The 23,348-nt window shown below is 31.6% G+C and overlaps 2 protein-coding genes across 2 annotated transcripts in view; both read right to left on the bottom strand.

The window, feature by feature from the left end:
* Positions 1–23,348, bottom strand: part of LOC127698851 (apoptosis-resistant E3 ubiquitin protein ligase 1-like) — a 232,153-nt gene that overhangs the window by 63,656 nt on the left and 145,149 nt on the right. The gene's annotated exons all lie outside the window — the stretch shown is intronic.
* LOC127698900 (dr1-associated corepressor-like) lies at positions 2,873–18,588 on the bottom strand. Its single transcript, XM_052202630.1, has 7 exons — positions 18,454–18,588; positions 12,855–12,927; positions 12,533–12,626; positions 9,923–10,048; positions 8,731–8,800; positions 3,988–4,340; positions 2,873–3,592 (listed from the first exon to the last, which is right to left on the bottom strand). The coding sequence occupies exons 1-7, from the start codon at positions 18,493–18,495 to the stop codon at positions 3,472–3,474; spliced, it is 879 nt and encodes a 292-aa protein (XP_052058590.1). The 5' UTR covers positions 18,496–18,588; the 3' UTR covers positions 2,873–3,471.

The following is a 23,348-nucleotide window of genomic DNA, read 5'->3' on the forward strand; positions in this document are numbered from 1 at the left end:
AAAATTCAAGCACAAATGTGTAACTTAACATGCTTAAAGCATGTTCAATATTGTACAATTAACATACCTATTAAAAAAAGCAAATTTATGTTATAAAACAAACTAAATATCAGTGTATTTAGATAATTAGTATTTTTATTCGACAACGTTTGTTTAAACTCATTGATTAATAATAAATTACCGTAATTATTTCAAAAAAGCAAGGACCCCAAAGATGTGACTTATCACAAAAAATATAACTCCAACAAAAATGAACTTTTCATAGCATTGGCATGAAATTTGCTGTAATGTATCATTATAACGCTAATAAAATGCTTCGCTGGGCGCAGCTTGATGCGACCGCAGAGGTCGAACCCTGAACAGTTGGGGCAAGTATGGACACAACATTCAAGCTTGATACATCTCTGAATTTGGATTGTGATTAAATATTTGACACAGCATAGGTTTCTGACACAGAAAGAATGTGGTCTAATAACTTCAATTTTTTTAATTTACCTATTATGGTCCAATGTCCAAAATCAAAATACATGGTTAGATTCAGCATATCAAAGTACCCCAAGAATTCAATTTTTGTTAAAATCAAACTAAGTTTAATTTTGGACCCTTTGGACCTTAATGTAGACCAATTTAAAAAACGGGACCCAAAATTAAAAATCTAAAAACACGGTTAGATTTGGCATATCAAAGAACCCCAATAATTCAATTTTTAATGAAATCAAACAAAGTTTAATTTTGGACCCTTTTGACCTCAATATGAACCAATTTGATAGCGGGCCCACAAATAAAAAATCTAAATACATGGTAAGATTCAGCATATCAAAGAACCCCATATATTCAATTTTTGTTGAAATCATATAAAGTTTAATTTTGGACCCCAATTTGGACCAACTTGAAAACTGGGCCACAAATAAAAAATCTAAATACATGGTAAGATTCAGCATATCAAAGAACCCCATATATTCAATTTTTGTTGAAATCAAACAAAGTTTAATTTTGGACCCCAGTTTGGACCAACTTGAAAACTGGGCCAAAAATCTAAAATCTAAATACATGTTTAGATTCAGCATATCAAAGAACCCCATATATTCAATTTTTGTTGAAATCAAACAAAGTTTTATTTTGGACCCCAACTTGGACCAACTTGAAAACTGGGCCCATAATAAAAAATCTAAACACATGTTTAGATTCAGCATATCAAAGAACCCCAAGAATTCAATTTTTGTTAAAATCAAACTAAGTTTAATTTTGGACCCTTTGGACCTTAATGTAGACCAATTTAAAAAACGGGACCCAAAATTAAAAATCTAAATACACGGTTAGATTTGGCATATCAAAGAACCCCAATAATTCAATTTTTGATGAAATCAAACAAAGTTTAATTTTGGACCCTTTTGACCTCAATATGAACCAATTTGATAGCGGACCCACAAATAAAAAATCTAAATACATAGTAAGATTCAGCATATCAAAGAACCCCATATATTCAATTTTTGTTGAAATCAAACAAAGTTTAATTTTGGACCCCAGTTTGGACCAACTTGAAAACTGGGCCAAAAATCTAAAATCTAAATACATGTTTAGATTCAGCATATCAAAGAACCCCATATATTCAATTTTTGTTGAAATCAAACAAAGTTTTATTTTGGACCCCAACTTGGACCAACTTGAAAACTGGGCCCATAATCAAAAATCTAAACACATGTTTAGATTCAGCATATCAAAGAACCCCAAGAATTCAATTTTTGTTAAAATCAAACAAAGTTTAATTTTGGACCTTTTGGACCTTAATGTAGACCAATTTGAAAACTGGATCCAAAATTAAAAATCTAAATACACGGTTAGATTCGGCATAACAAATAAATAAATGTGGTCAAAGATTTTACAAATCTAATGCGCCATACTGTGCAATTAAAGATTACTTCTTGAAATTTTTCAATATTTGAAATTTGAAAAAAAAATAATATTTGAAGAATAATTCTTTTTAATTTCTGAAATCTGAAATGAGAAAAAATTGACCCCCACAATTTCTTTTTACCCCCCCCCCTTTTTTTCCCCAAACCATAATTACCCATTTAAATTTACCATAGTGCTAACTTAATCTATTTTATAATAGAAGTTAAAATATAGTGTCAAATCTTTCATATGGATTTTTTTGTAAAAAAAAAAGATGCAACATTTGCAGATATTTTTACTGGTCTTCCTTTATAAATATGCATTTCTTTAAACATAATTTAAAAGCAGTGTAAGGGAAGTAACCAAAACGTTGTATTTGGATTACCTCCCTTACACTGTTTTAAATTATCTTAATTGTTCATTAACCATTACTTTATACATAATTTAAAAGCAGTGTAAGGGAGATAATTTCAATGATGTATTTGATTTATCTCCCTTACACTGCTTTAAATTATGTTTTGTACTAAAGTATTTGTCCATTAACCAGGACAACCTTGTTTTTCCCCCTTTTTTGCCCCTAATTCTTAAACGGTTTGAGCCATAACCCCCCAAAGCAAATCCTAACCATCCCTTTGTGGTATGGAAACTTGTAGTATAATTTCAGAGAGATCCATACACCGTTCCACAGTTATTGTCTGGAAACTAGAAAATGCTTATTTTTGGCCCCTTTTTGGCCCCTAATTCCTTAACTGTTGGTACCATAACCCCCAAAATCAATCCCCACCTTCCTTTTGTTGTATTGAACCTTATGGTGAAATTTCATAGAGATCCATTCACTTAAACTAAAGTTAGAGTGCGAAAACTAATGCGTCTTCGGACGACGACGCCGGACGACGACGACGACGCCGGACGACGACGACGACGCCAACGTCATACCAATATACGACCACAAAAATTTTTTTTTGCGGTCGTATAATAAAAAGGTTAAAAACTAGTAAAAATGTAGTAATTATCTGAACAATAAAAATGTATAAGCCCAAAATATATTTTTATAGATTCTGTCAGCTTTTAAAAAAAACCTCTTCTTTTGTCTAGAAAAAAATTTGAATAAGAAAAGTTCACACAACAGAAACATAACTGCTAACAAAAAAACAGACAAAACTTTGACTTTCTGTTAGCACTTTCATTTATACAGATCTAAGACAAATTTCCACATCTACTCACAAAATAACATTGTGATAACAATATTATTGCTAATGACCTTCCTAGAGGCCAACATTTTACATTTGTAGGTTTAAATTATTTGTCCAAAATTATAAGGTAGCAAGAAGATAAAAGGATAAATGACAAAAACAAAACCTGATTTGAAAAAAATATTTTGTTTAAATTATCATAATAATCTGTCTAAAAAATTCATGCACAGGAAAAAAATCAAAAATGGAACATTTCCTCTCATTCTTCAATCGGGGTGGATCTAAAAATATTATATTGGCTCATTCATTAAAACCTATAAATAAAATATGTTGGCCTATTTTGTAACAACACAATAAATGACTAAAATATATATCATTCAACACATCAAGTATCATAATCATCATCCTCATTAGAGTTCTGTGACACTACTGTACAAATGCTGGTTTTTACCACACTATTCTTTGATGATGATGATGAAGTTGTGCATAAATCTAACGGCTGATTTCTGTAAATAAATAAATTGCTGTCAATCTACTGTAAACCGACTTATTCTTACAAGCGATTTAATTTCAAAGCTTTTACAAGTAGTAAAAAAAAACACAAATATAACATGCGAATAGGTTAAACTTGGATCTTCTCACATAAGAATCCATCAACAAAGTTATAAAATCATGACAATAAATTGTTGCGAAGTTGGCTCGAAAGGGCAATATGCCAAAAAATATCCGCAAAAATAAGTTTGTTTACCGAATTAATGTAAATCAAGATATCTGATTTCAATCTATATATTTTTTTCAGTGTATTAAACCTAAAATTTTTATTATGTATTTCAATGTCGGAGAAAATTCCTACAGATGTTAATTTACTAGTTATCCTGAGGAAATCTATGAAAGAACTTACGATTCATCTATTGTGACTGGTGGTAACCCTGAGCTCGGGAATGGTGGCATCAACGGTACAAATGGATTCGATGGCATCATGTGGCCGACTGATGGCATCTTATTGACATAAGGGGGAATAAATGTTGATGAACTATGACTAATAGGTGATGTAAAACTTGATTTTTGAGCTAATCCTGCACTACTTGGCAATGACGCATTAAAACTTTGATCGTATGAGATAGGTTCGGCTGGATGGGATTCCGATGAGTGATCATCTTCATCTGTTTCAGTATCTTCATCGTCATCCTCATCTTCTGCTGGATCTTCATTTACTGGATTATCTCCATTGTTTGTGTTGTGATTGTTTTCCTCCTGTAAACATGCAACAGTAAAATAAATCCTAGAAAATTTCTCACCCTTGAGTGTCAGACTATAGAAATAAAAAATACATAAATGGGGCCCTGCTGACTTTCAGCTCATTGCCTATAGTAGTCACTTGGCCACCAGCAACTTCTTTATTGAATAAATTATTTCGGTAATTTTTAAATAGTAGGTTGGAAGTGCAGAAATGAAGCTACCTTTCAATGGTAAAGATTTTCTAAATTTCTAAACCATCTTTTTCCCTTTTTTTCTTCATTTTTTAAGTTTAAATTTCATTAATTTAAGACCACACTATATTAAGGCTATATCGGTACAGCAGATGCAATAGATAACACAGAACAAAATCTGATGTATATGCTATCAAAATCATTGTATTGCAATGCAAACTAAAACAATGACAATAAAATGCTTCGCTGGGGCGCAGCTTGATACGACCGCAGAGGTCGAACCCTGAACAGTTGGGGCAAGTATGGACACAACATTCAAGCTTGATACAGCTCTGAATTTGGATTGTTATTAAATATTTGACACAGCATAGGTTTCTGACACAGAAAGAATGTGGTCTAAGAACTTGAATTTTTTTAATTTATCTATTATGGTCCAATGTCCAAAATCAAAATACATGGTTAGATTCAGCATATCAAAGAACCCCATATATTCAATTTTTGTTAAAATCAAACAAAGTTTAATTTTGGACCCCAACTTGGACAAACTTGAAAACTGGGCCCATAATCAAAAATCTAAACACATGTTTAGATTCAGCATATCAAAGAACCCCAAGAATTCAATTTTTGCTAAAATCAAACTAAGTTTAATTTTGGACCCTTTGGACCTTAATGTAGACCAATTTAAAAAACGGGACTTAAAATTAAAAATCTAAATACACGGTTAGATTTGGAATATCAAAGAACCCCAATAATTCAATTTTTGATGAAATCAAACAAAGTTTAATTTTGGACCCTTTTGACCTCAATATGAACCAATTTGATAGCGGGGCCCACAAATAAAAATTCTAAATACATGGTTAGATTCAGCATATCAAAGAACCCCATATATTCAATTTTTGTTGAAATCAAAAAAAGTTTAATTTTGGACCCCAACTTGGAACAACTTGAAAACTGGGCCCATAATCAAAAATCTAAACACATGTTTAGATTCAGCATATCAAAGAACCCCAAGAATTCAATTTTTGTTAAAATCAAACTAAGTTTAATTTTGGACCCTTTGGACCTCAATGAAGACCAATTTAAAAAACGGGACCCAAATTAAAAATCTAAAAACACGGTTAGATTTGGAATATCAAAGAACCCCATGATTCAATTTTCGATGAAATCAAACAAAGTTTAATTTTGGACCCTTTTGACCTCAATATGAACCAATTTGATAGCGGGGCCCACAAATAAAAAATCTAAATACATGGTTAGATTCAGCATATCAAAGAACCTCATATATTCAATTTTTGTTGAAATCAAACAAAGTTTAATTTTGGACCCCAATTTGGACCAACTTGAAAACTGGGCCCATAATCAAAAATCTAAATACATGTTTAGATTCAGCATATCAAAGAACCCCATATATTCAATTTTTGTTGAAATCAAACAAAGTTTAAATACTGGACCCTATCTTGGACCAACTTGAGAACTGGGCCCATAATCAAAAATCTAAACACATGTTTAGATTCAGCAAATCAAAGAACCCCAAGAATTAATTTTTGTTAAAATCAAACTAAGTTTAATTTTGGACCCTTTGGACCTCAATGTAGACCAATTTAAAAAACAGGACCCAAAATTAAAAACCTAAATACACGGTTAGATTTGGAATATCAAAGAACCCCAATAATTCAATTTTAGATGAAATCAAACAAAGTTTAATTTTGGACCAATTTGACCTCAATATGAACCAATTAGATAACGGGGTCCACAAATAAAAAATCTAAATACATGGTTAGATTCAGCATATCAAAGAACCCCATATATTCAATTTTTGTTGAAATCAAACAAAGTTTAATTTTGGACCCCAATTTGGACCAACTTGAAAACTGGGCCAAAAATCAAAAATCTAAATACATGTTTAGATTCAGCATATCAAAGAACCTCATATATTCAATTTTTGCTAAAATCAAACAAAGTTTAATTTTGGACCCTTTGGACATTAATGTAGACCAATTTGAAAACTGGACCCAAAACTAAAAATCTAAATACACTGTTAGATTCGGCATAACAAATAAATAAATGTGATCAAAGATTTTACAAATCTAATGCGCCATACTGTGCAATTAAAGATTACTTCTTGAAATTTTTCAATATTTGAAATTTGAAAAAAAAAAAATATTTGAAGAATAATTCTTTTTAATTTCTGAAATCTGAAATGAGAAAAAATTGGCCCCCCACAATTTCTTTTTATCCCCCCCCCCCCCCCTTTTTCCCCCCAAAAAATTCTTTCCCTCAAGATATGGTCATAATCTCAATTCAAATTTCCAATGGAGTTGGCAACCATAATTACCCATTTAAATTTACCATAGTGCTAACTTAATCTATTTTATAATAGAATTAATAAAAATATAGTGTCAAATCTTTCATATGGATTTTTTTGTAAAAAAAAAAGATGAAAACATTTGCAGATATTTTTACTGGTCTTCCTTTATAAATATGCATTTCTTTAAACATAATTTAAAAGCAGTGTAAGGGAAGTAACCAAAACGTTGTATTTGGATTACCTCCCTTACACTGTTTTAGATTATCTTTATTGTTCATTAACCATTACTTTATACATAATTTAAAAGCAGTGTAAGGGAGATAATTTCAATGATGTATTTGATTTATCTCCCTTACACTGCTTTAAATTATGTTTTGTACTAAAGTATTTGTCCATTAACCAGGACAACCTTGTTTTTCCCCCTTTTTTGCCCCTAATTCCTAAACGGTTTGAGCCATAACCCCCCAAAGCAAATCCTAACCATCCCTTTGTGGTATGGAAACTTGTAGTATAATTTCAGAGAGATCCATACACCGTTCCACAGTTATTGTCTGAAAACTAGAAAATGCTCATTTTTGGCCCCTTTTTGGCCCCTAATTCCTTAACTGTTGGTACCATAACCCCCAAAATCAATCCCAACCTTCCTTTTGTGGTATTTAACCTTATGGTGAAATTTCAAAAAGATCCATTCACTTAAACTAAAGTTAGAGTGCGAAAACCAATATGTATTCGGACGACGACGCCGGACGACGACGACGACGCCGGACGACGACGACGACGACGACGACGACGACGACGACGCCAACGTCATACCAATATACGACCACAAAATTTTTTTGCGGTCGTATAAAAATCTGCTGTACAAGATAGCCAAAAATTGTGCTTACTAGCAATGGGAACATTATAGATCCAATTAAAAGTAAAAACTAACCTTAAAAGATAAGCCATAAAGCCCTTCAGACTTGATATTTTAGTAAAGGTTGCTATATTTCTTATACTATTATGAAGTCCTATATAATAGATTTTTAATATTCAAAGCCATTAAGAAGAATTGCAGGCCCTAAAGTCAAATATATTTCAATTTGTCTCTTGATTTTCAGAATCAAATCATATGTTAAATCTATGTACATGTACTAGTACTGATTAAAACATTCAATTTTGGATTCAAATATGTGGAAAAAGTTATTTAAACAGTAAGAAATGTGTGTATCTATTCTCTTGTGAAAATGTATTTTGAGAAAAATTTATACTCAATCAAAATTTTGGAAAAAATTGTCTCAAGTAAAATTTATATTTTCTAAAAATCTTTAAAATCTTGTTTGTGATCTCACACTTAAGTTGTGTCATCAAGGATTGACAAATATTCACATTTTCTAATGGCTGTTTTCTGAGGCTTGAAAATATGATAAGTAATGCTATCATACAATTTGTTTTCTTTCTGTGAATGTATAGGGCCAAATAAGCCCCAAAATGTACCCCCTTGTTTGTTGTTTTCACAGAAAGATTTTAACAAAAGCTTTGAAAAGTATACACTCTAAATCACATAATTTGAGTGGCACATTTTCCAAAATGCTATTAGATTATTTTTATCTTGAAATAAATTAAATCAAAGCAATATTAAATGAAGATTGAAAGCAAAACTAGAGCTTTATAATGCCTTCAACTTTTAATCTTGTGTCAAGTTGTAACCTTGATCTTTGACCTTGGATATTGAAATCAAAAGTATCTAAATGTCAATATGGCCAAGCACAATCAGTTTGTCTCTATAGAACTTGCAAGCTTTATTCCCTTAAACCATGTTGTTACCTGGATCCCTCATATAGAAATAAAAAAAGTATTTGTAACCTCTAAACGACCAAGCAGTGGTCTGATTAAATATTAATATCTTTCGAAATTTCCTACATACCTCAGAACTTTCCGATGACTTTTTCTTTCTGCCTCTTCTTTTTTCTGATTTTTCTTTTTGTTTTCTTGGCCTGATTTTTATTAACAATAACAAATTTCAATATTAGATTACCAGCATTTCATGGCAGTTCCATGGTTAGTTAAGGTCACTTGCAATCTTTCATTTTAAAATCATTTATGAATTTCAGAATATTGCATTAATTTTCAGATCAATGGTCATAGTTGTTGAATGGATGCATAACTTGAAATATACAGCTTACAAGGGGATCTGGGTGCCTACTCATCGCTGAAGATCAAACAGCATTTTCAACACATAATTTTAGTTGGAAAAATCTTTTCAAAAATTATTTCACCGTAAATTGTGATTGATTTAAGTTATGGATTTTTTGTGTATTTTGTAAATACAAAATGTAGTAAAACAATGTATAGTAATACATGTACTTGTATCTCGTAAACCAAAAAATAAAGCACTAATTTACTTTGAACTAACTTGATCTTCAATCAATAACTTAGCTGAAAACTCTTATATACCTGCTGTTGTAAACATTAATTTGTATTTCATGTGCAAATTACCATATTTGAAGACGTTGTTGTACATAAAGTAAACACATGTTTTGTGCATTAATTTATTACCGGTAATTGTACATGTTTAGTAATAACAGAAATATAATATTTTTGTGTTGATTCTATTAATGTGGACAACCTTATCAAGACACAATTTAAGAATATATTCCTTTCCATATTCATTTCCAAAAGTCTGAATTTGAATCTAAAACCAAATTTAGTTCTACACTGCGAACATTGTAGCTCCTGCTGACAAGTACTTTTGCCTTGCTGCCGTGAAGAAATTTTGGATTTTTTGGTCTTTCAAAACTAACTATCCAAAGACACCTTCATCTTTGTAAAATCAACAATTCCTTGTTACTTAAAAAAATTTGCTTTTCATAAAAACTAGTTGGGAATCTTATTCCCACAGGTTTTTACCTCATTTGTTCAATGTTTGCAAATAATATGATTAATTTACCATTTTTTAACAGTTACTATCATTCTACAAAAAAGGAATACCAGGAATTTGTTATTTTAGTTCTACAGACATATCCGTCCTGAAATTAGCAACATTTAGTTTTCTGTTCTATTTGCATTAAAATGTTTATTCTTGAAAGTTTTTTTTTTAATTCTATAAGTAACAATACCTTTTTTGTTTCTTTGTTTCACCATGATTTGAACTTTCACCTTCATCTTCTGCTTGGTGATCAGGTATAGAGGATACAAGGTCTCTTAAAAAGTCAAACTTTTTCTCGGACTGAATAGTTTGCTTACTACAATTATCAAATAAACAATGTCAAATAAATGTATATATATATATATATGACATTATATTTTAGCTTTTTCAATACTGTTAATTCAGAAAGTTTTTATTGGTACAAAAAATTGTGACGGAATAGATGTCACAAAAATAAAACTTGCATTTTGAATTTTGATTTCACTATTTGTATGCAGCATTTACTGAAATCATAATAATTCATCTCACATTTTCGTCCATTCTTCAAAAATTGCAAAATGCACACAAAAATTTCTGAATTTACAGTACTATTTACGGTAACATAGCCAATATTCATTTACACTTCATTTAACACTCATTAATTAATATTTAAACTTTAAATTTTAAAAATAAATTGCTTCGCTGAGCGCAGCTGGATACGACCGCAGATGTCCAACCCTGAAAAGTTGGGTCCAAAATGGACACAATATTTATGCTTGATACAGGTTTGAATTTGGATTGTAATTAAATATTTGACACATAATAGGTTTCTGCCATAGAATAACTGTAGTCAAAGAACTTAAAAATTGGTTATATGATTTGAATTTATATTCAATTTTTTGCTTTTGTGCAATACACTATGCTGTTGCAAATTGACCCCCTCCCTCCCCCCTAAATAAAACGTTTTTTGGCTTTTGTGCAATACACTATCCTGTTGAATATTAACCCCCAAAAAAAATATTTGAAGAAATTTTCTTTTTAATTTCTGAAATCTGAAATGAGAAAAAATAGTCCCTACAAATTCTTATTTACCTAACCCCCAATTTTTTTTCACCTCCCCGTTTCCCTTATTCCAAAAAAAATTCATTCCCTCAAGTTGTAGTCATAATCTCAATACAAATTTTAATAAAGTTTGCAACCATAATAACCCTTTTAAATACATGATACAAGTCTTAAAATACAAAATGACATACATAGTCATGGCTAAAATTAATATTAATTAATAGTTACTTTTAAAAATTAATTGACAGCTTATCACCTCAAGACAATCATCATTTCTTAATACATAATTTACAAGCAGTGTAAGGGAGGTAATCAAACATTGTTGTTTTAAATTGGGATTGGCTTACCTCCCTTAGACTGCTTTTAAATTGTCTTAATTGTCCTGTAACTAGAAAAAAACTTGTTTTCCCCCCTTTTTTGCCTCTAATTCCTAAATGATTTGAGCCATAACCCCCATAGTCAATCCTAACCATCCCTCTGTTGTATGGAAACTTGTGGTATAATTTCAGAGAGATTCATACACTTTAACACAAGTTATTTTCTGAAAACTACAAAAATGCTTATTTGGGCCCCTTTTTTGGCCCATAATTCCTAAACAGTTGGGACCATAACCCCTAAAATCAATCCCAACCTTCCTATAGTTGTTCTAAACCTTGTTTTAAATTTTATTGATTTCTATGAACTTATACTAAAGTTATTATCCGGAAACCATCCGTCTTCGGACGAGGCTGACGAAGACAACAACGACGACGTGATACCAATATACGACCAAAAAATTTTTAATTTTTGCGGTCGTATAAAAAGATTATATAACAGTATAAAACGAAACTTTTTTGGCTATTTCAGAGATTTTCAACATTTATTTATCAATTTCTCAATTTGGTCATGTTTCATTCTGAGTTATATTTAGCATTAAAGCCTTTTAACTATTGTTTAATTGAATTTTATGATATGTGTAAGAGTCATGTCCCCTGCCATACCAAAGAACTAAATATAGCTACAACCTGAACCTAAATGAAATTGAAAATATGAAGATGTTTCAGCCAATGGTAAAATGTATGTCATAATGATGAAACTGTTAGAGATTGGAACAACATTTATGATCCAATAAATGAGATGAGCTGTGTGGGATAGAAATTGACTTTATGCAAGTGCATAAGACTTTGATTGATTTTAGCACATTCAAATACCAAATAAAATATGAATTTTTGTCTGTTTTGTCATGTTTGTAGGGTTCTTATATCAACTCAATTTTCAAACAGTAACAGACTTTGCATAGATTTTTTACCACCCGAAATTGGCTAACAGATTTATAACAGCTCATATATAGATCTTGATTGATGGCTGTGCAATGTCCAGCACCAAATATCAAATGCACAATTAGGACAATAACATGCTAATGAGATATGATATATCCTGCTTTGTACTAGACTGACATGCTGAGTTAGCTCACAAGGTTATAGTCCACAGGAAGATATATCACCCTACTCCAACATATTATTCTCCCTCAGAGCTGACCATTCTTTCCTTTTAATCCTAAATTCTGCATCCTTGGCTCTGAAACAGTAAACACCAATTTTCAAGTCTTTGGTTTGAGTTTGACCCAGCGGGTTGTTGAAACCTACAACCTCCCACACTCAAGGCAGATCCATCACATAAGAATTATCATAAAAATATGACACCTGCTTTCTGCTCATCTTCAAGTGTCTCTAATCTCAAAAATAATTATGTTTACTGAGTTAATACAAAATGTACTTACATGTGAGTTGCTGTTAATGTCTTGGCATTTCTGTTTGAAGTTGTTTCCCCTGTTTTCACAATTAATGTTTCAATGAACTTTTCAAGAGCTCTAGCTAGGATGTGTTAAGGTGTACTGTAATTTAAACATCTGCATGGATTTTTTGTCATAAAATGATACAAGATACATATATATAACTATTCATAGGGTCAAATGATATACATGTACCAGCATTGGTTAAGCTCACAATTGCTTTATGGGCCAGGTGAAATAGATTAGTATGGAGCAAATATACATTTGTAAGTATAATTTAAAAGCCAACTATTCTTCAAAATATGGATACAAATAATAACAGGGACAGCAGCTGCCACTTTTCCTACTTCTTCATCTGTTTGCATAATCTTCTTGATTCTGGCCTGAAACAAAAGGATGCTTAGATTTCATTCATATTCTAACAAAATGGGCGAAATATATAACCTTACATATATATTTATCAGTTTACTTACCCAAAATCCAAATAAAAAGGATAAATGAGAATGCAGTCCTCAATAACAGTAGAAAATTCAATAATAAGAAAAATCAATATACTTATAAACTCAAAATCATTATCAATTTTGAACTTTTTTCAGACTTCCGCATTAGTGCAGAAGTCTTTTCCAGTTTGATTTTCTTTCTTTTATCATTTGTCTCAGGACTTTGCATAATATATAAGAGAATCATCTGATTCCACACAAATTTGCTGTATTCTGGTTACAAAAAGAATATTGGTAGTTAAAAAATGAAAATAAATTCTGAATCAATTTGAATTTTATAGGTGTAATACCACCAAAACATGGTACGTCACATCCAGTTTCATACGAAAAAGGGTAGAAAAAAAAATTCCCTTGAATTTGACAGCTGTGGGAAATTAAACCAGCTTTTCATTGCAGAAAAGTTCTGAGTCACAAACATATATGTTAGGTGTTGTAAAGTGCTATTATCTTTTTAATTGGTGTTTCTCTAAAATATTTTGGAAATTTGTTGCGAGACGATTATAAAGCTTGTAAATAGGAAATAAAATGCTTCGCTGGGGCGCAGCTTGATACGACCGCAGAGGTCGAACCCTGAACAGTTGGGGCAAGTATGGACACAACATTCAAGCTTGATACAGCTCTGAATTTGGATTGTTATTAAATATTTGACACAGCATAGGTTTCTGACACAGAAAGAATGTGGTCTAAGAACTTGAATTTTTTTTAATTTACCTATTATGGTCCAATGTCCAAAATCAAAATACATGGTTAGATTCAGCATATCAAAGAACCCCATATATTCAATTTTTGTTAAAATCAAACAAAGTTTAATTTTGGACCCCAACTTGGACAAACTTGAAAACTGGGCCCATAATCAAAAATCTAAACACATGTTTAGATTCAGCATATCAAAGAACCCCAAGAATTCAATTTTTGCTAAAATCAAACTAAGTTTAATTTTGGACCTTAATGTAGACCAATTTAAAAAACGGGACTTAAAATTAAAAATCTTAATACACGGTTAGATTTGGAATATCAAAGAACCCCAATAATTCAATTTTTGATGAAATCAAACAAAGTTTAATTTTGGACCCTTTTGACCTCAATATGAACCAATTTGATAGCGGGGCCCACAAATAAAAAATCTAAATTCATGGTTAGATTCAGCATATCAAAGAACCCCATATATTCAATTTTTGTTGAAATCAAAAAAAGTTTAATTTTGGACCCCAACTTGGACCAACTTGAAAACTGGGCCCATAATCAAAAATCTAAACACATGTTTAGATTCAGCATATCAAAGAACCCCAAGAATTCAATTTTTGTTAAAATCCAACTAAGTTTAATTTTGGACCCTTTGGACCTCAATGAAGACCAATTTAAAAAACGGAACCCAAATTAAAAATCTAAAAACACGGTTAGATTTGGCATATCAAAGAACCCCAATAATTCAATTTTCGATGAAATCAAACAAAGTTTAATTTTGGACCCTTTTGACCTCAATATGAACCAATTTGATAGTGGGGCCTACAAATAAAAAATCTAAATACATGGTTAGATTCAGCATATCAAAGAACCTCATATATTCATTTTTTGTTGAAATCAAACAAAGTTTAATTTTGGACCCCAATTTGGACCAACTTGAAAACTGGGCCCATAATCAAAAATCTAAATACATGTTTAGATTCAGCATATCAAAGAACCCCATATATTCAATTTTTGTTGAAATCAAACAAAGTTTAAATACTGGACCCTATCTTGGACCAACTTGAAAACTGGGCCCATAATCAAAAATCTAAACACAAGTTTAGATTCAGCAAATCAAAGAACCCCAAGAATTAAATTTTTGTCAAAATCAAACTAAGTTTAATTTTGGACCCTTTGGACCTCAATGTAGACCAATTTAAAAAACAGGACCCAAAATTAAAAACCTAAATACACGGTTAGATTTGGAATATCAAAGAACCCCAATAATTCAATTTTAGATGAAATCAAACAAAGTTTAATTTTGGACCCTTTTGACCTCAATATGAACCAATTAGATAAGGGGGTCCACAAATAAAAAATCTAAATACATGGTTAGATTCAGCATATCAAAGAACCCCATATATTCAATTTTTGTTGAAATCAAACAAAGTTTAATTTTGGACCCCAATTTGGACCAACTTGAAAACTGGGCCAAAAATCAAAAATCTAAATACATGTTTAGATTCAGCATATCAAAGAACCTCATATATTCAATTTTTGCTAAAATCAAACAAAGTTTAATTTTGGACCCTTTGGACATTAATGTAGACCAATTTGAAAACTGGACCCAAAATTAAAAATCTAAATACACTGTTAGATTCGGCATAACAAATAAATAAATGTGATCAAAGATTTTACAAATCTAATGCGCCATACTGTGCAATTAAAGATTACTTCTTGAAATTTTTCAATATTTGAAATTTGAAAAAAAAATAATATTTGAAGAATAATTCTTTTTAATTTCTGAAATCTGAAATGAGAAAAAATTGGCCCCCCACAATTTCTTTTTATCCCCCCCCCCCCCCTTTTTCCCCCAAAAAAATTCTTTCCCTCAAGATATGGTCATAATCTCAATTCAAATTTCCAATGGAGTTGGCAACCATAATTACCCATTTAAATTTACCATAGTGCTAACTTAATCTATTTTATAATAGAATTAATAAAAATATAGTGTCAAATCTTTCATATGGATTAAAAAAAAAAGATGAAAACATTTGCAGATATTTTTACTGGTCTTCCTTTATAAATATGCATTTCTTTAAACATAATTTAAAAGCAGTGTAAGGGAAGTAACCAAAACGTTGTATTTGGATTACCTCCCTTACACTGTTTTAGATTATCTTTATTGTTCATTAACCATTACTTTATACATAATTTAAAAGCAGTGTAAGGGAGATAATTTCAATGATGTATTTGATTTATCTCCCTTACACTGCTTTAAATTATGTTTTGTACTAAAGTATTTGTCCATTAACCAGGACAACCTTGTTTTTCCCCCTTTTTTGCCCCTAATTCCTAAATGGTTTGAGCCAGAACCCCCCAAAGCAAATCCTAACCATCCCTTTGTGGTATGGAAACTTGTAGTATAATTTCAGAGAGATCCATACACCGTTCCACAGTTATTGTCTGGAAACTAGAAAATGCTCATTTTTGGCCCCTAATTCCTTAACTGTTGGTACCATAACCCCCAAAATCAATCCCAACCTTCCTTTTGTGGTATTTAACCTTATGGTCAAATTTCAAAAAGATCCATTCACTTAAACTAAAGTTAGAGTGCGAAAACCAATATGTATTCGGACGACGACGCCGGACGACGACGACGACGCCGGACGACGACGACGCCAACGTCATACCAATATACGACCACAAAATTTTTTTGCGGTCGTATAAAAAAGGGGTGAAAAATTGATTGGTTTACTTCTGGTGATGGTTATTATCTTAAATGCAATGAAATGTTATTTGAAATTTTCTCTGTAGTACTGGTAATCATGGTAATGATAAAATTTTATTCATGCCAAGTATTTTTTATTTGCAACAACAATAAATTCAGCACAATTTTTGGAAAAATGCCAATTTAACAAAGACTTCTAGGGGGAAAACAATGGTGGTATTACTCCTTGACTCTAGTGCTTATTCAACATACAATTGTAGAGCAAACAAAATTAGTTCTCTGGAGAAAGTCACCTAATCAGACAGACTTTTGTATCTAAGGAAATGGATACATGCAGATTTGTCATGTTTGTATTTTCTTTCGTTTTAAGGCATAAATTATTATATCTTTAATTAAATAATACTTCAATATGAAAAAACAGTTACCTGAAGATATCGTTTCTTTGTTTACATCAATATTGAAAATGATGTCATAAATAAAATTCATAACAATAGGAACAACATGGTCATGATGGTATAGGTTTCCATATTTCAGTCAGTTTTTTAACCAAAGTTATGCATTTTCCCCATGTTCCCCCTTCATTTCGGTAAGAGTTATTTAATTTACAGCCCTCAGTCATGAAGCCAATAATTCAGGGTATCTCGAAAGTAACGAATTGTTTTTAAATGATAGTGATTTTTGTATTATTAAGGTCATAATTTGTAAAATTTAAATATAATTGATGGCCTAATTTTACTGTATTGCTTATTTTGCAAAAATCTGTATGTAAATAGTTATTTAAATGGACTTAGTCTTCTTTTACCAGTAATACTCATTATTTTTTTTAGATTCTGTGTCTGGAGCAATTTTCGGATTTGGCTTCCCTAAAAATCCCTTGTCAAGCCCTATTAAAGGGCATACGTTACAGTTTTGATCCCACGGTGAATTTTTGAAGAAAAGTTTGCATACAAGCTATTTTACACCTAATCAATTCAAATATGTAATAAAAAATATACCATCTTTTAGGGATAAATGGTGTCTGAAAATTTCGGTTTCTTGGACATCTTTATTCTTTAGAAAGACATACCCAACTTTTTGGTTTCAGAAAAAAACCCCAAGCAGATTTTTATAAAAAAATATTTGGGATATCTTCTCTAAATTTTTGTGCTTTGAATTTGTGTAACAATTCTTTGAAAATAATTTATTTTTATAAAAGTTTCATAATTCTATTAAAAACGGGAATTTTTTGCTGTATATATATCTAATTTTAAAAAAATTCATCTGTGACTTGTTCAAAAAAGTAGGCTCAAGTAATCTTCATACATAACCAGGCCAAATGTCATTTTTAAAATGAGGGGTCAATGTACTCATTTTCAAATCAACTCAGTCTGAATGATAAAAACGAGTTGAAAATGTATCTTTTCCCGATATGTCACAGTTTGACATCGTGTAAAATAACATTTTATGTTAGCGACATCATTACCTCCCCTGTAACTGTATGGTATGCCTTTAAGTGTATTCCAGAAAACTTTTTCCAACTAACTCACCTCATACAGGTGCCTTTTACATTTACAGCACCATTCCGCACATCCAACACAGGTTAGAAAAAGGAATTAACACGATTAAGGTAACACCTGCCTCAGTGCCTTATATTAATAATAATGCATGCTTATCTTTATGCTGACTGAGCCCAAAATCAATCATTGACATGTTTAGTCACTAAAGAGTTGCTTCCCAAACATTATCAGGTCACTGTAAAAAATGGTTATGTGAAATATGTGTATCTGAACATTTAATATTAAAAGTTTAGTTTGTAAAGTGTTGGGGTTAAATTTGCCTATTAGCAATTTGCCATATTTCTTACATTCCTATCGTTGGGATTAATAGATATAAAATGTTCTTTTAATCTTTCAACCAAAACAGTTTTTATTATGTATGTTTATTTGTGCAAGTTTTGCATTTCTTCCTGCATTCAACAGGAACCCTTGATTACTTGGGGAAATTAAATAACTGCTATCCTTCTATAACCTTACAGGTGGAAATCTTGAGTTGAATTTCTTTTTCTTGCTTGGCATTATTGCCAAAATCAACCAGCAATCAGATGGAAACGAAGTTTTGTCGAAAGACAACACACCAATGAAAAGCGGAAGTGGTTGCTACCGTTTTAATATAAAAATCGTATGGCACAGAAGCGAAAAAAATCCGGACTACACAACAGCGCACTCGATTATTCTGAAATAGCAGAGAAAGAAAAAAAACTTTAGGCTATAAAATAATTTTTTTTGAAACGTTTTGTGCAAGATTTTGTTCTATTTTTTGTTGTATATAATATAATATTCAAACTCAAACCATTCAATGTGTCGACCAAATTCACATAACGTATTTCGTCCCATATTTTATTCGTACCGGTTCTCCTTCATCATTGGTATGTTGAATCGTCTTGATACGACATAATGTCATTTAAAAAATAAGAACGAGGCAGTCAAATACCATAAGCCGAGAGAAAACTCAATTTTCAAAAAAGACAAAAAATCATTAATCAAGCCACCGAAAACTGAAGAGTATGGCAGCATTAACTCACCAAAAACAAAGAAATAACTCGTGTGCTTCGGTCAGGAAGGATAAACGCTTGTAGTTCCAATTGTGACCCCAATCGTTCACGAAAAGTAGAGACTTGGTGATGTATATAGTGTAGATGTTAACTTATGGGCTTACGATTTATAGTCAAACGTGTGTACTATATGTTCTACTAGGTTCATTGAGTGTGTAGGGAAAGGTAGAATCATTGGTTAGCTTGCTTGTTAGCTGAACCTTGAAGTCATTATTAGGTAAGTTATACTATCCTCCTTTCGAAGTAGTCTAGTCTTATAGACAAATAAATTGGTTATATGTCGGACTAATCTACTCTTAAAGGAGGGTAGTTTGCCTAACCTAATAATGACTTCATGGTTCAGCTAACAAGCAAGCTAACCAAGGATTCTACCTTTCCGTACACACTCAATGAAATCGGCTGTAAATGATATAAAAATACCAATGATCTTCCATCAATACCAAACCTAACTGACAGTTCTCTGATTTGAGACTGATACATTGATGGTGGCGAAGTAGTTTTTCTAGTTTTCACCCCTCCCCCTTTTTTCCCTTTCCTTATAACGTCGAAACGAAGAATAAAAAGATGCATAAATTAAGTACAAAGGAAAAAACACACAAACTTATGATATTAGTATTCTGAGAACAAAAACATGCAGGCACAATTCAAATCATTTCAAAGAAAACTCGAAGTGCTCTTGTAGAATTCATTGAAGTCGTTATGTTGAGAATTATTGGCCCTCTCTATGAACAGATTTGAAACCAACACTGAGAATAAACCCACATTATCTTGTTTTCTGTCTGTAATATCGGTATCATTGCTTTCATTAACCATTTACATTCTATGAAAAAGTAAAAAGAATAGATATGGTGTATTAAATTCCTGGCACGAAATCCCCTCCTGCACCTGATAACCTCCCCCAGGGGATCCAGAAGCTCTATGAAGGGGTGGAGCACCATCGAAACTTTTCCGGAGTTGTACAGATATGTGACTATGCTCACGGAGAGATGACAAGGAAGGGGGTCAATCATTTCTTTGTTCTGCATTCTTCAATTTTCAAGCCATTTTTCTCTATAATAGTTTTTTTTATATTTTAGCACCCCTGTATTTCTATGACCTTTATATTTTAGTACCTCTTAATTTTCTATTCTTTAATTGGTAATTGAAACAAGAAAGATATACATACATGTATATGCTATATTCAATAAGTCTTAAATAAATGCAATACCGTTGTATTAATGATATCTTTTATGATAGCATTCATCTTTTGTGGGGCATGCATTTTTTTATTTTAAATTGTTGGTTTTCATAAACAATAGGGGAAATCAGTAATAGATATGACATTGAGTTTCAAAGAAGTCGACAAAATGTTTGTCCCGAGAACACCAAACATCCAACAAACACAAATGATTAGTGTTCGGTGCCGAAGTCAACTTCTGCAAGAATGTAAGACAGCATTTTTTTTTAGAACTCTCCTTGTATACACTGTTTAACTACCTCCTTTGTCTCATCTTTGTTTAGTTTGAGATCATTCTTCTGTCAGTTATCACGATGAGCGTTTTTTTTTATAACTGATATTGGATTAAAAACCAATAAAAAATATTCGTATTCGTTTTATAATCAGCTGTGCATGATGTTAATAAAAGCTTTTTGAAAAAAAAGATATAACTTATAGTTGTCAATATTTGAACCTATGAAAGGGTTACCTGGACCGTGTGAAAACAAACCCCTGTTGAGTAAGCATTTAAAATTTGACTCCGTCAACAAAAGCCGGACTGTTATTGCAACAAGATTAACAAGGTTACCATGAAACGGACCATTCCCTCGCAACTAAAAATAGGGATGTAGATCTTCCCAATATTTTGTGTATACATCAAGTGTGATGGAGATCGATTGAGAAACACGAGCTCTACAATGTCTATAAGGGTGTTACGGATGCCTTACGAAAAGGTAGTCCAGTTACAATATCCCCTCCGCAACTTTGTTTAGCAGGGAAATAAAATGTAGAGACAGGAAAAGGTATTTCAAAAACGAGTGAATGGCTATTGGCAGGCGGTGTAGTCTTTCCTGGAAGACTCGCACATCTAAATATTTATAATCTTATATTTTCCAAAACTATTATTTATACTTTTGCACCCCATCACCATTCTCGTATTTTTTTTCTTTTTTTTTTCTTCTTTTTTGCTCGTTTTTCTCTATTCATTGTATTATTTGGCCATTATTATCTTATATGTAAACTGCATACAGACTCTCATATCATGATATATGAGTTCGGTAATATGTAAAATGACCGTTTTATGGCCGGTGACGATGCTACTTACAGTAAGTCAATATCTACATAATAATAATAATTCTTAACTTCAACATGTTGAAGATTACAAGAAGGCACATACTAGGGGAACAAATTTAAAATCTAAACATATTTACAATAATTTCAAAATATTTTTTTTAATTTTTTTTTTTTTTTGATATACAATGTATATAGATAAAAACATGATTTTGATCTAGCAATATATATGTGATTTTGCACCAGACTTAAATGCTTCCAAGTCTGGGCTACAAGCTACTTGGTATGGTACGGAATTCCAATACCTTATTGTTCTGGGAAAAAATGAATATAAATGGGAATTTGTGGGAGAGAATGGTTGTTCAAACTTATGTTCTTTTGATGGTATCATGGAAGTAATATTTAAAAGGAATAACAACGACTAATTAGCATGTATTAACAGCCTGCAGAGCTCTGTACTAAAGTCATATGATTTTATCCAATTATAGTCTCAGCGGCAAGACCCCTTTGGTTACTATCTGTGATACCGCGGTTGTAAAATGGCATCTGGAATTTCTTATCAGTCACGTGATTTTATCGAGTCCGGTAATTATAAAGCACCTGTGTGAAATCCGAGGTTAATTAATAAGAAGGTGGCGCTGTATCATATAAAACCTCTACCTTCAGAAAGAAGTCGTATGATGTAAAAAACTTGAAAAACGGACGAGAATTGTTCAACCTACAACAGTTTAGCATGGAAAATTGTATTTAATTTAGCATATTTTTGCTTTTTACAGTTTGTTTTAAACTGTTCTAAAAGTATTTTCCGGTTAAAAGCGGATCCCGAGTAAAACAGTTAAATACCGATGAATCGATCAGGTTTCCCATGATGTTGAACAAAATAATGTAGACAGATGTAGACATAGAATATTTTACTGTTGAAATGTGCCAAGTTTATCGAGATTTATAAAAATATTTACTTTCAAGTAATTGATTACGTTATTGAAACTGGACAATTAAAATCGGGATCATAAGTTCGTAAACATGTTAAATTTATATCTATTTTAAAAAAAGTGTTTACAACTGAATACTAATATTAATGTAGCACGTTACAGCAAAAAGAAAATCAACCATACAAAACGAGCTTGACGCTATCTGTCTAACCGCAAATTGATTTTATATGAATTTGTTTATGTACAAATTAAAGAATAGAAACGTTTAAAATTGTGAATATTTAATTTGCCTGGTATACACGGAAGACTTGGATTATTCGTATTTAATAAAAGGTCGTTGAAACATATTTTTTGTACAATCATCTTCTTAACTTTCAGAAATGGCTTCTTAATTAACTGGTTTTAAGTATTAAAATTGAAAATGATCCACCCTTTTTCTTAAATTCAATATGTGATAACTGTCGGTCTAAACTATTCAGATCGAAAAAGACATAAATAGGAAAAATAGACTAAAATCAACATTGAATGACCGACTCTATTCGGTAGCGTACAGCAGCGGAATGTAACGAGTGAACTATTCGGGTTACTTCGTACGTACATACGACAACAACTGGTCTATTCGTAATTTTCCGGGAACACGAAAATGACCGAAAAGTGTCAGTGATTTGATCTATCACATGCCGAGAGTCAATTACCATGCCATATATTAAACCAATTAACGAGTTATCGAAAGATGGGCGGTAACGCAGATGAAACCTTTGAAGTGACGACGTTGTTATTCCTTTCAATATTACTTCCATGATGGTATTAAGTATTGTTTATTTGAGATGGATACTAATTGGTGTTGAATTTTGTATAGCATGGTGACTGATGCGAGATTTCTTCTTTGTTGTAGTGTCGGCCAGCTTAGATGCAAGCATGGCTGTTACACTGCTTTGGTAGCTGTATTGATTCAAGTGTATACCTGGCAGCTATTCTCTGGATCATTTCAATTTTATGTATTTGTTGTTTCTGTCAGGGGTCCCAGACAACACTACAATATTCTATTTTTGGTCTGACATATGTTTTGTAAGCAAGTTCTTTTGTTTTTATGCTGTTGGTTTTTACATTTCTTTTAAT

Source organism: Mytilus californianus, unplaced genomic scaffold, assembly GCF_021869535.1.
Source record: "Mytilus californianus isolate M0D057914Y unplaced genomic scaffold, xbMytCali1.0.p SCAF_4, whole genome shotgun sequence".
NCBI classification, from domain to species: Eukaryota; Metazoa; Mollusca; class Bivalvia; order Mytilida; family Mytilidae; genus Mytilus; species Mytilus californianus.